The sequence below is a fragment of the Prionailurus viverrinus genome, chromosome B1 (assembly GCF_022837055.1).
Source record: "Prionailurus viverrinus isolate Anna chromosome B1, UM_Priviv_1.0, whole genome shotgun sequence".
Lineage (NCBI taxonomy): Eukaryota > Metazoa > Chordata > Mammalia > Carnivora > Felidae > Prionailurus > Prionailurus viverrinus.
Window position 1 is genome coordinate 190,304,557 of NC_062564.1, and position 12,689 is coordinate 190,317,245.

Here is a 12,689-nt window from a genome sequence, read left to right on the forward strand (position 1 = left end):
TTTTAAAAAGATCTAAAACATTGGGAGTCTGAAATTTAAGGTGATTTGCAAATTAATTAATTCTTCATTATCTCCACATAATAAGAAGATATATTGTAACGGGTCATAGACGCTAAAAATAAGAAAAACAGACAACTTTCTTTCTGGAAATGTTTCTAATAGAATAACTTTTCATTTACATGACAAGAGATTTGGGCTTGATAAATCCCAGTCTTTGGTATTTCATCCAATTACCCTTAAATTTTTCAAAGAATAATTTCTCCAAAGATTCTATGAATTACGAAGATTTAAAAATGAACACATATTAAAAGAATGTCTGCTTGACTTTGTCAAATTTGAATATAAAATATTTAAATTGTTTTGAAAGAATTCACACTTTCTTGTGTCATGTACTAATGTTAATTTTTTCTTTTTTTTAGCAAACACACTCTGACCATTATAGATCTCTTTGAAGCCTATATATTAAGGACCCCAAAAGAGTTCCTAACACTTTGGATTTTGATTTTTACTCCATGAACCATAGAACATTTTTTACTCTTTGTTGTGTTTCAAAACAGAGGGTCTTGGTAAAGTTACCTTCTAGATATTTTGCTAATATGTCAAATACAACGCAGGAGGTGATTGTATCATCACAAACTTACTCTTCTAAAAACACTGTTTACTTTATAACAAATAAGCAAATGAATAGTTACTGCATTTGTGGATAGAGTTTTCAATGCCTAGCACAGTGCTTGGCATAGAGTAGGTATTGTGTGCGTGTGTGTGTGTGTGTGTGTGTGTTATACGTGAATTATTTAAGCTCTTTTAATGAATAACAAAGTACTTTATGGGATTTTAGTCCATCCACAATATTCAGCAAATTTTCTATAAAATGTTTGGTGTCATTCCTATTCCTAGTTAGAAGCACCTACTTAGTAACACATTCTTGGCCTGATCAGCTCCATTCAATTAACACTCAGGGTTGCCTCTTCATATACCAAGTTTATGACACTGACTATGGTTTTGACATCAGACTGCTATCATGAAATCATAGTTGTATCCTAACTATTCTGACTCTGAAATAGCAACAGTGAGCTTTGTATATTAATGGGTCTGAAACACAACTAGTGGCGTTATTAAATACAATGTGTATGATAAGCACTCTGAATAGGTTTCTTATAGAAAAAATTAGGCTGTTACCAACAGAAAGAAAGGTTAACATCTCATGATGTGGGTAGACAACAGTATATATCTTACAACACGATTTATCTCAGTCGACTAACTCTTACATTAAGTCCTTAAAAATAACCAGTAACTTTGCACATGACACAGCTACAAGTTCCATACATCTACTTGCAATTAAAATCAAAATCATATATAAAATATTGATTAAATAGGCTATTTTGTTGAGACCTCAAACTTTCTTTCCTGAATTCCATTCTGTTCCTCAAACTCAATTTATAAAGTAATGGGATCTTTTTTTTTTTTTTTTCCGGAAGGATGTCACGAGTCCCAGATAACTTTTACCACATGGACTAAAATTGCCAAACCTCTTCAACATTTAAGTCAATTTTTGAATTTCTGAATAAATTTAGCCAGGGATGAACTGTAGCACAGAAAAATATTTTATATGGGGGGAGAAATGTGTAAATATATTCAAAAAGCTAGACTTGTGAGTCTCTGGCTGGAAAAAAAAAAATTCCAGAAATGTACAGGCAGCTTCAATGGCTTGAGTAACTCTAGTTTACATTAAAATAATTTCTCATCATAATAATTCCATTAAAATTATTGTACCAAGTCAAAGGTCTGTAGAGACTACCGGGTTGCCTCTAGCCCATTTTGTCAGCCATGTCTACCCAGTAAGGAAAGAGAGAGGATGCCAGTTATAATTCAAGTCTGTGTGCTGTGCTTTCCTAAGTCAGTAGTGAAGACTTTAAAATGGACCCAATGGGCAACCTATTAGAATCAGAAAAGCAGATTTCTAGAATCACCTTTCAAAAATGATGCTATCTGGTTAAAAATGGCATTTTAAAATGAGACAACATCTTTCCATTGCATGGCAACTATATAATAACCCAACTCATCAGAAACTAAGAAGTTCATTTTTTTATTGTAATTTTTCTTATACAACTGCTTTTATCCTAATATTTGGCAATTCTAGGGAGCCTCACCAGTCCTTTGAATGAGAATATTTTGTTACAAGGAGAAACACTTGAAAGATGGTATTGTGAACATTTGAATGTCCTCCTTAAATAGACATTTTTGCCTAAATATGCAGAAATGATACCCACGGCTGTGCACACACACATTTCAACTCATATATTCCCCATGAGTTATTTAAGGTATCTTTATAAGAGACCATTTTGACGCTAGGTTTCGAGCGAGCAGATAAGCTTCCACATTAGCACTCCCCAGACACAAAGCCCCCGTTCAAAAGAGTAAGAGAAATAAGCAATACTTACAGCACTTCAAGGTCCCGGAGAGCCCTAAATGCTCCATCTTCAATACAGCTGATCTGGTTGTAATCCAGTTGCCTGTAAATAGATTAGAAGAATATAAGTAAAAGGCTGGAGACTAGCAGCGCTGGGTGAAAAGAAGTCTCCTGAAGGGTCTCCGAAGCTCTGACTGCACTAACTGAAATGCTCTCAGAAATACACTCATCCGCTTAAGAATGTCACAAGCCATTCTGGCCTCGGTGCCGCTACTGAAATCTCTTTTTGTTCTGAACTGTCTGTGCAAATAGCAGCCCTTGGAAAGCTCCAGTAAATAATAACTGCACCTTATATTAAATGCCATAGGAATGCAATTTCATTACATCAAGAAAAGCTATCCATTAAGAGCTTTCAGCGTCATCTTGCTGAAACAATTTCATTAAGGTAAAGGACTGTAAATCACTTAATGTCACATGCACCCCCTCAGTGACCTAACAGAATCCATTTATCAGAGAAGCCCAGCTGCATGTTAATTTCACTATCCTTGGCAAGAAAGAGCAAGACTACTTTTAGGTTTCCTTCTTTTAAAAGCAGTTTTCCTTCGAGAACTCCCAGTCAAGAGAGAGAAATGAGGTCCCACACACCTCCCTGCTATTCTCAACCAGGAAAACACTTTAGAAAGCCAGTCTTGTTCTACGTGAATATTCACCATTCCCATGATTTGCAATTGTTCGTTACATGCGAATTCTCTGCACTGTAAATATGACATACTTTTCAATTAAGAAACTTCCCAAATTTCCAGAAGTTTTTAAAGTATTAAAAATTGATTTTTTTTACTTTCCTCAAAGATGCTAATTTTAGCCCCAAACGCTAAGAACACATACTGCAGCAACATCATTAAAACACTACATATACCTTTGGCAAAAAGTTTAAAAGCTTTCTCAGTTCCTTCTAAATAATACAAAATGCAAACAAATGGATGTTCTCTTGTAGTTTGAGCACTTATTTGTTAAAATTTAAAGATGAAAACTAACAAGCAAACAAACAAAAACAAAGTTGCTCCAAATTTGGTTAAGTTGGCTTTTCCTGCTAGTTGTTTCTGGAACTAAAATTTCCTTTATCCATGCCGAGGAATTTGTTTGAAATAAACAGCTAATAAGTATGAAATCCTATCTGTCCTATCTTTACATTGTTTTAATTTTTTTTTTAAATAAGCAGCTGTTACTTAAACTAGTAGCTTGCTGCTTAGCGATATTCTTATTCCAGTAAAGAAAGAGCATTTTAATGGTTCACTTGAGACAGAAACAAAATGTTTGATGAACTAGTCAGGTGAGTTGTCAGTTCTTCATGAATTGGGAGGGAATGCAAATGTACAGGGGTAAGACTATGATCTTCATACAAATGAATCTTGCCCTTGTTTCAAGTGCGAAATACACCAAAAGGGCTAATTTACATTTGAGGTGTGTTCTTAAAAAGAATTGTTTAAACATTCCTATAAAATAGCTGTTTCTCTCAGAAGGATACTGAATAAAGGTGCAATGATTTAATCCAGTGACTTTCAGAGGGGCCTCTTCAAATTCCTTACTTTAGAAATTATGTACATAGAGAATGTCTCATGAAATATACATCTCATTTTTAAGAAGGTCTCTAGGGGACATAAGACTACCTTGATGTCATGCAAATGGTACAATCTAGGACATGCAACATAAAAAAAAAAAAACAACTCTGGAGAAGATATGCTTTTATTGCTTTTATAAACTAAGGCTTTCCCCAAATAATAGGTACCATCCATGCTACTGTAATAGCTTAAAGCATTTCTAGTTATTAGGAAGTAATGCAGAAGTATAATTTTATTTTCTAAGAAGACTTTTAAAGCTTCATGATGTAATATGGATGCTGTGGTTCCAAGAAAACACTTCCATTCTTGGGCACTTTTGATTTTTACAGATTAAATTCATTTAACAATTAAGTTAACAGCCTTTTTATTTTAAAGTGCTAAATATATATCTACACTACTATTCTCTAACCTCTTGAACAATTTATCAAAGCCATTTAAATTAGTACAATGGCATGAAGTGTTACCCTTGACACACTACAAAAGAGAAATTGTTTCCAGACAAATTGGCAAAATCTTTTAATGCTATCAAATTTGCCTAATGCAGTCTCCAGGTTAATCTGTAAAAGGGTGAGCTGTATGTTTGCCCATATCTTATTATCCTTAGCTGTCAATGTATAAATCAGTGCTGACACTGCTTCTTTTAAATCATGCATACTATACACAAAGGGGAAGCCCTAGCATGCCAGAAAGCACTCAAGCGAATCTCGTTCTACAGGGACTGAAAAGCAGATTTCCCTATACCACCAGAAGTTGAGATGCTGCCGAAAAGTTGGTAATTTCACCCCTGTTCTACATGGCTCATGGTTACAAGCTTCTTCTGATTCTTAGCAGAAACTTAAGTCCTTCTTGGTGCTAAAGCATTAAGAATATCTGGCTCTCATAGGACCAAAGTTTTCCTTAGAAGTTTTCTGAATGTACCGTATCTCAGGCCATGCATCTTCTGAGAACAAAGCTATTTTTTTGAAAAAAGTCACTCGTATGAAGGGACAAGCAAAATAATTTTTTTCGTCAATTGGTGGACTTTGTTAAATCAGAGTGTTTACATGAAGTGTTGTGCCTGCTCTGACTGTTCCTGAGAAAATCTCTCTGCACTAACCTCCACTTGTCTGTATATGATTCAAGAGAAAGACTGTCAAAACTATGCAAAAGCATACTTCATTTCAGTGCTTCTGGACTATTTTTCTGCACTTTTTTTTTTTCTTTTCTCTTACCCACTTCACTTTCTTCTCTACTACCCTGCAAAGCCCGGGCACTTCTGCTGTCTGTAAATAGGAAAGGATCTGTTCTCAGCCATGCATTTAGTGACAGGTTGATCCTCTTTAGATGTGATTTCCAATAGTGCAATAAAATTATTCTGATTTAAGGAATTAGTAAGAGGAGAGGTTTTTTTTTCCCCTACTTCTCCAAAAAGTAATGTTACAATTATTAAGTCAAACACGGGGCAAATTTGTTGATCTTTGGATAATGAGGGCACTAAGATACATCAGAGACAGCTTCAGGATCCTTTCCTGGCACAGGGGTCACGTACCATTGAGAAGCAAGCTAGCACTTTTCTCATTTTCCGGGGAGAAAGAATGGTACAGATATTATTATCGGTGATACCTTTCAGACCTTCAGCCGATGTATCTTAGCACAGACTTCTGTGTCTTCTCTCCCGTACTTCCTACATCCTGGCTCCTCTGTTTCCGTGTGAATTCCAAATTCTATCTCCGTCTGATCCTTCACTGTCTTAGTTTGTAAGTGTGTGTTTTGAACCAAGTGCTTTATCTTTAATTTTACGAAAATGATGATGTTAAAAAGAATGGAAACCTTCGAGGTCTCTCTCAGGATTAACATTGTATGATGATCTTTTCATTCCTAACCACTTGTACTCTGGTCTCCTCAAGTAACACTAGCCTGCTCGGTTTAACTTTCCCTGCTACTGGTAAATGTAGTCTTGGGTAACGCACAAGAATCTCTTTATCTGGTGGTATGACTCTGTGCCTCACACGTGTAAAATTTCTAAACCTGATCTGATTGTCTTTAACACTAAAAATAATTTAGTCTAGTTTCATATTTGGATTAATTCTAGATACGAATATATATATATATATACATATATATATATTCATATAGTGCTGCGAAATACCAATTTTAGATATGGGCACATAAAAGACAGAAAGATCGAACATTTGCTTACTTGGCATACTGAAATATAACCGGAGATACTGCATTCTGTTACCTTTATGTTTTTTTTTTTCAGGAATTTCCTGTTTTCTGTTATTAAAATTTGGATACCATACTGTTTGAATCACATATATAAAACTCACATTCCTGCATTAACTGCAGTTGGTTTTGTCCTTACCCATAGAAAATTTCATGTGTCACTTCAGCGTCCAAGCAGTAAAATCTTATTACTAATTTATTTTCTTTTTGTAAGAATTAGAACACCGTAAAATTTACTTAACTCTGAAACAAAATATGCTCTGGTTTTCGAGGGTTTTTTAGGTACTAGAAATACTAGAGAAATACTAGAATACTAGAATACTAGAGAATACTAGAAATACTTTAGGTACTAGAAAGTTTAGTTCATAGTCATACTACTATGAGTGGCAAACTCCAGAAGTTTAGTTGACTTAAAATACATCAAAGTGATTAAAATCAATAGGAGGGAGTAACAACATTATGCCATTTGGAAAGAACCCTGATAAAACATATAAATCAAATGGGAGGAAAAGAAAAAGAATGCTCTAAGGATATGGGCACGATCTGTTCTATTTCTTCCCTCATGTGTATAAAATTCAAGTCAATGTGAGTGCCTAAATATACAAATCCTATGCCAATAATGACTCTTTAAGAAGTAGTACAAATTTAAGTTATAATGTATCGAGAACATAAGAATAATATAAATTGACCCATATAAGTGAACACTGTAGGCAGAAGTTTCAGCAACCATGTCATTTAACCTCAGCATAAAAACAAATCAGTGCTAACTCAGGTATTAGTGAATAAAACAACCAAGATAAGGATTATCCTGAGGAATGTAAAATAATTTGTTATTTGGGAATTTAACCCTTCTGTAACCTTTCAAGCACAATGTTGTGGGTTTTTTTTTCTTTTTTTTTTTTTTTGCACAGGAATAAAGAATCTCAGTTTTTATTGAAATAATCTATGGTATAAAGTTATATCCACTTGCTAATTTATTGGGGAAAAGCAAAAAGATAAGCTCTAAGTAAAATGGTATCAGAAAATGGAGGAAAAATTAAGTTGCCCTTCATGTTCTAGTAACTCTTGCACACTAATAAGAGGGGGTAGAAACTGCCACTGACAATAACAATTAGTTACATTTATTGAATGCACAGCAAATGGCAGGGTCTGTAGAGATGCCATCTCAGTATTCCTCATGATAACTTGAAAAGGTAAATGCTATCATCATTCTGATTTTACAGATGAAAAAAAATGAGGCTCACAGAAGTGCAATAACTTATTCAAAGTAGGTAGTAAATATGTGGTGAAATCTTGATTCAAATTTAAATCTATGTATTGCTGAAGCCCTCCCTCACACAGTAAGTGTCTAGGGAAAGAGCTGTTCGTTCTGCATATGAAAGTTTCAGTTAAATCTCTGATGGCCAAATTTCAAGGCAGAATGCAGCATATAAAGAGTATTACAGAATGTCAGGGAAGGAACAGATTACCCTGGGCCAAAGTAGTCATGTGTGAGGAAGGAAGAAACCTGAACCTTAAAAAACAGGTAGAATCCAGAAAGACAGAAAATAAGAATGTGTCTTCCCTATGGAGGGAAAAGACTCCATCAAGAGCAGTTGTAAGCAGAAGGTCTACAATGTGAATACTTGCCAGACAGGGGCCATTCTGGCTTGAGCAAAAAGCTTGTGTAGATTCGGTAGGAGAGGGGGCTGGGACCCTGGGTGAATGGCAGAATGCTAGGCCTAGTCATAACATCTAAAGAGACTATGCCATTAATAGAAGTCACTGCTCTTTCAGGAAAGAGTCTATATTCTTCAGAACCTATAGAACTATGACAATATTCTACTATATCCCCAAGGCTTTGCCACAATGCCCATACAAAGTGTTGTTATTTTTAATAAGCTGAATGATTCTGAACGAGGCAGTGATGGGACAAAAAATACAATGCCTTATAAAAACAAATCTGTCTGCAGTGTTAAAATTATCTAATGAGAATATAGACTGGAGATCAAAATCCAATTAGCAGACCACTGTAATAGTTCAGATGTAGCAAAGTGTGCCTGTTTAGGGTTGGAGAAGCAAGAAAACTAAAGATCTGTTCTATCTCCAGGACAACACGACAGTTTCAGAAAGATCACGCCAATTCTTATTTTATACATATGTGAATTGGATTTCCAATCAGATACTCTTGTGTTTTGTTTGTTTTATTTTGTTCTGGAAAGTGTTTATGAAGATATGTCATATAGATTCATTTTTACATAAGAAAATGACATCGTTGAAGAAAAAATGCTAACGCACCTGGAGACAGAGCAAAATGAAAAGTTGGAGAGACTGTTGATCACGCAAACGTGATCCTGGTTGTTGGGGATTATCACAATTCACTATGCCTTTAGAGTGAATGCAAACCAGACAAGTTACAGGACCACGGACAGTTCCCGGGGTACTAATAGCATTGCCTGAGTTCCTAGCGTATTTTACATGTAAGTACCCAGACAACTGCTGGTTAATCCCTGTCTATAGACAACATTCTGGATGTTAAAGGGAGCTCTGTTTATTGAAATGAAACTCAAGTTCATTTACGATCTTTCTAAATGAAAAGCCATCTATACAAGTTTGTTCAGAAGGTTCTACATCCCACTGAAGACCTGTGACATTTAATCTAACATGAAGGATAGCAAGCCCCTTGAGTGAGAAACCAACCTCCCCTTTCAAAGTGTCTTCAGCCTCAGGTTTACTGAAAACACTCAAGAAGCTGGGGGACTAAAAGAAATCATTTAAATTTGATAACAGTGAATTTTATTTATTTATTTTTAAGCTTACTTATTTTGAGAGAGAGAGAGAAAGAGAAAGCACACACGTGTGAGAGGGGAGGGACAGAGAGAGGGAGAGAGACAATCCCAAGCAGGCATGAAATCTCACAAACCACGAGATCATGACCTGAGCTGAAATAAAAAGTCAGAGGTTCAGCCCGCTGAGCCACTCAGGCACCCCTATTTTTATGATAATAAGCTAAGTATATAATATGGTAAGAAATGTAATGAATTAAACATGAAAACTAGCTGATTATAGCAGACAGTTTGCAACTATGACAACCTAAATGACAAAAAGCTGGAGTAAGTCTTACATTTGCATTGTAAAATATATAATATACTCTTCTAATTATTACATATTGATTCTATAATATGTGAACAACACTAGTTTCCTTATTGTTATGAAGTATCCAACAGAGAGGTATTTAAAACTAGGAAAGTGTACAGGGCACCTGGGTGGCTCAGTCAGTTAAGCATCCAACTTTGGCTCAGGTCATGATCTTGCAGTTTGTGGGTTTGAGCCCCACATCAGGCTCTGTGCTGACAGCTCAGAGCCTGGAGCCTACTTTGGATTCTGTCTCTCTCTTTCTCTCTCTCTCTCTCTGTCTCTGCCCTACCCCCACTTTCTCTCTCTCTCTCTCTCCTCTCTCTCTCTCTCTCTCTTTCTCTCTCTCTCACACACACACACACACACACACACACACACACACACACTCTCCCTCTCAAAAATAAATAAATATTAAAGAAATTAAAACTAAAGAAGTGTATAAAATTAAGTAAAATACAGAAGTCTTTCTGTCTCCCTAGTATGGAATAGTGAATTTTTCTTCTATGAGTATTAATTGAGATAGTGATAAAATAAGTCAAAGATGACAGAGTTCCAGAAAAAAATGAAATTTCTAAATAATATAAATAGCTATATAACAGCATATGGATTAACTGTCTTTCCCATTTGCCAAATCTTCTTATTGCCAATAACCATTGCAACCCACATTGGGTGAGTGTTTCCTACAAAGCCATGGCTGTACATATTTGTTTCCCAAATAATATAATAACTTGTTCAAAGAAAACAAAACTAAATCATCTTGTAACCTGACCTTTGTTTATAAGTTAATGTATGTTAAAGAAAGATAACTATAAATATTTTTTGCCTAACCTGTTTTTTACCAAGAAGCAATCTTCCTGCCAAAGGTGGGTATGAGATATAGGGTTAAGGGAATTGGATAATGCAAGCAAATGGGAAAGACATAAATTTACTTATAAACGATAAACATTACAGTTTGACTAGAACATAGAGTACATTTTGAGGGAGTACTGCGAAACGAAAGAAGAATAAGCAAGTGTGATTTACTTTATTTACAAGGGTGTCTAAAAGAATATGTGTTGAGATTTAACTATTTTTTATAATATTTATTTTTGAGACACGGAGAGGGAGGGGGAGAGCAGTGAGAGAGGGGGACAGAGGATCTGAAATGGACTCTATGCTGACAGCAGAGAGCTGAGTGGGGCTCAAACTCATTAACTACGAGATCATGACCTGAGCGGAAGTTGGAAGCTCAACCAGCTGAGCCACCCAGGAGCCCAGAATTTAACTATTTTAAGTGTTTATGGTGCACTCACTAAAGAAACTAAAAATACATTAAAGTTTACTTTTGTGACGTGAAGAGCAACTAGCAATCTACTTAATTTTAAGTTCATTGATTTGTACAGTTTTTTTCTCAAATCTTGGGATAACTCTAACTAGGAATATTTTATCATGAAAACAAAAGACTTGAAAAATGTTTTTCCCATTAGGTACCTGCTTAGAGAATAAGTTCACAAGTCTCAGCAATAAAGGAGGGTTTAATTTAAATATTCTCCTAAATTACTCAATTAAATGGAAATATCTCACAGATACCTCTAAACAAAATAGTTTAAATAATATAACGTGTTTTCATTCAAAATTTGATCAGGAGGCAAAAAGGCTTTCCTGCATCAGTGTTGAATATATTAAATACATATACAAAATTTATAAAGAAAAGTCCTATACACATTGATCATCATTTTGGTGGCACATCAGTTGGTAATAATATGGTATCAATACTTTAATTCATACTTAACTGGAGAATTTTAAAACAGATGTAAATTCTATGGGAAAGCGCTGCCAGTGACTATTACAAACATTGTAATTTAGTTGATATTTTAATATGATCTTGTTATTCTCAGATCTCACCATCTAAAATGTCAAGAAAAAGAAAACAGTTTAAGTTGCAGCTGGAGAAAATGAAGTAACAAAAATAAAATATACAGGGTTTTATTCCAGTTAAGAAATTAATAGCGATAAGCAAAAAAGTTACGAGAATTCCTCCCTGGAGATGTTTAAGAGCAAGATAAATGTCCATCTGCCTAGAATAGTATTCATGTGGCTTGCCTGAAGGAAGAGGAATAAGATCTGCTAATTTGCAAAATTTCCACAGCATCAGTTTCATATTGTCAAGATGCCGCCATGAGCATATTTAGCCAATCCACAAGATTAAAGTAAGTGCTTCCAGTGAAAATCTTCTGTTAACTGGAATTTGCTCTGAATAAGGCCTGAATGTGGTAAATCCAATAAACCTGTTACAGTGCATCAGACTGGGCACTTAGAGAGCCCTATACAAAATATCGTTGTTAACATCGTAATGTAGCTAAGGGACATATTCCTTCAGTCTAGCCTTCTTGTTTCTCTTTTACTCTCTGAATGACTTGGAACAGTAGCCATCCACCATGCAGGACTGTCCAAATTGTAAATGCATACAGTGTAATGATAAAAAGGACAAAGTACTATACCTGTCTTTCCCATGCTGAATATCAATAATATTAATACTTCTGGGCTTTTATGGAGTCATTATTTGATGACCGATATTTGCCTTTAATAATAATATGAATTAAAATTTACCCTCAGCTCTAACATATTTTACCAGGCATCTTTCTTAACTTTTAACGATAAAACTAATCTTCATAAAAAGCCCCCTGAACCTGGACTTTTTTTTTTTTAACAATGTGGTTTGAACTATGTCTTAATTATAGAAACATGCCTTTTAACTGTAAAATTCTATTAAATTGTAGCTATGATTCTGATTAATTAAATAAAGCTAGAAGTGCATTGTGGTATTTCAGTGTTGCTCTCACAACCTTTGACACCGTTGCGTGGAAGGCAGTGAGGATTGTGGAAATCAATTCTAACTTTGCATAGTTTCTTTAATAAATTCTAACTTCCTCAATCCACCCTTATCTGCTGTTACTCACCAACATGTAACACAAATCAACATCCTTGAAGATTCCTTTAGATTTTCTTTCAGAAACTGTTTCCTACAGATTTCCCTGATGACCTCAAGCAATATTTCTTATCTCTCTCTTTGCCTGGCACCTACAGCACATAGTATCTTGCTTTTAAATCAGGGTCTTGTGTATATTTAGTGCTTTCTGCTATATTTTCCTTTTCCACTTATTAGCCCCATGGTTAATGGACCCAGAATAGACACAAACCTGTCTTACCCATGCCCAATACTGCAAATTACTTCATGCTCTTCTTTCCTGTCTTTTTGCTATCCCTTTTTAAGGGCCAACTTCTAGAAGTTGATTAGTGAATACTTACAGAATGAAATGATACACTCTATATTACAGCATTTTACCAAAAGGTCTTTC

The 12,689-nt window shown here is 35.1% G+C and overlaps 1 protein-coding gene across 5 annotated transcripts in view; it reads right to left on the minus strand.

Moving 5' to 3' along the window:
• Nucleotides 1-12,689, minus strand: part of SLIT2 (slit guidance ligand 2) — a 375,759-nt gene that overhangs the window by 137,898 nt on the left and 225,172 nt on the right. For all 5 annotated transcript variants that reach the window (XM_047857138.1, XM_047857140.1, XM_047857137.1 and 2 more), the window contains exon 6: nucleotides 2,442-2,513. In XM_047857138.1, the coding sequence (XP_047713094.1) occupies nucleotides 2,442-2,513 (72 nt within the window). The remainder of the gene's footprint in view (nucleotides 1-2,441; nucleotides 2,514-12,689) is intronic.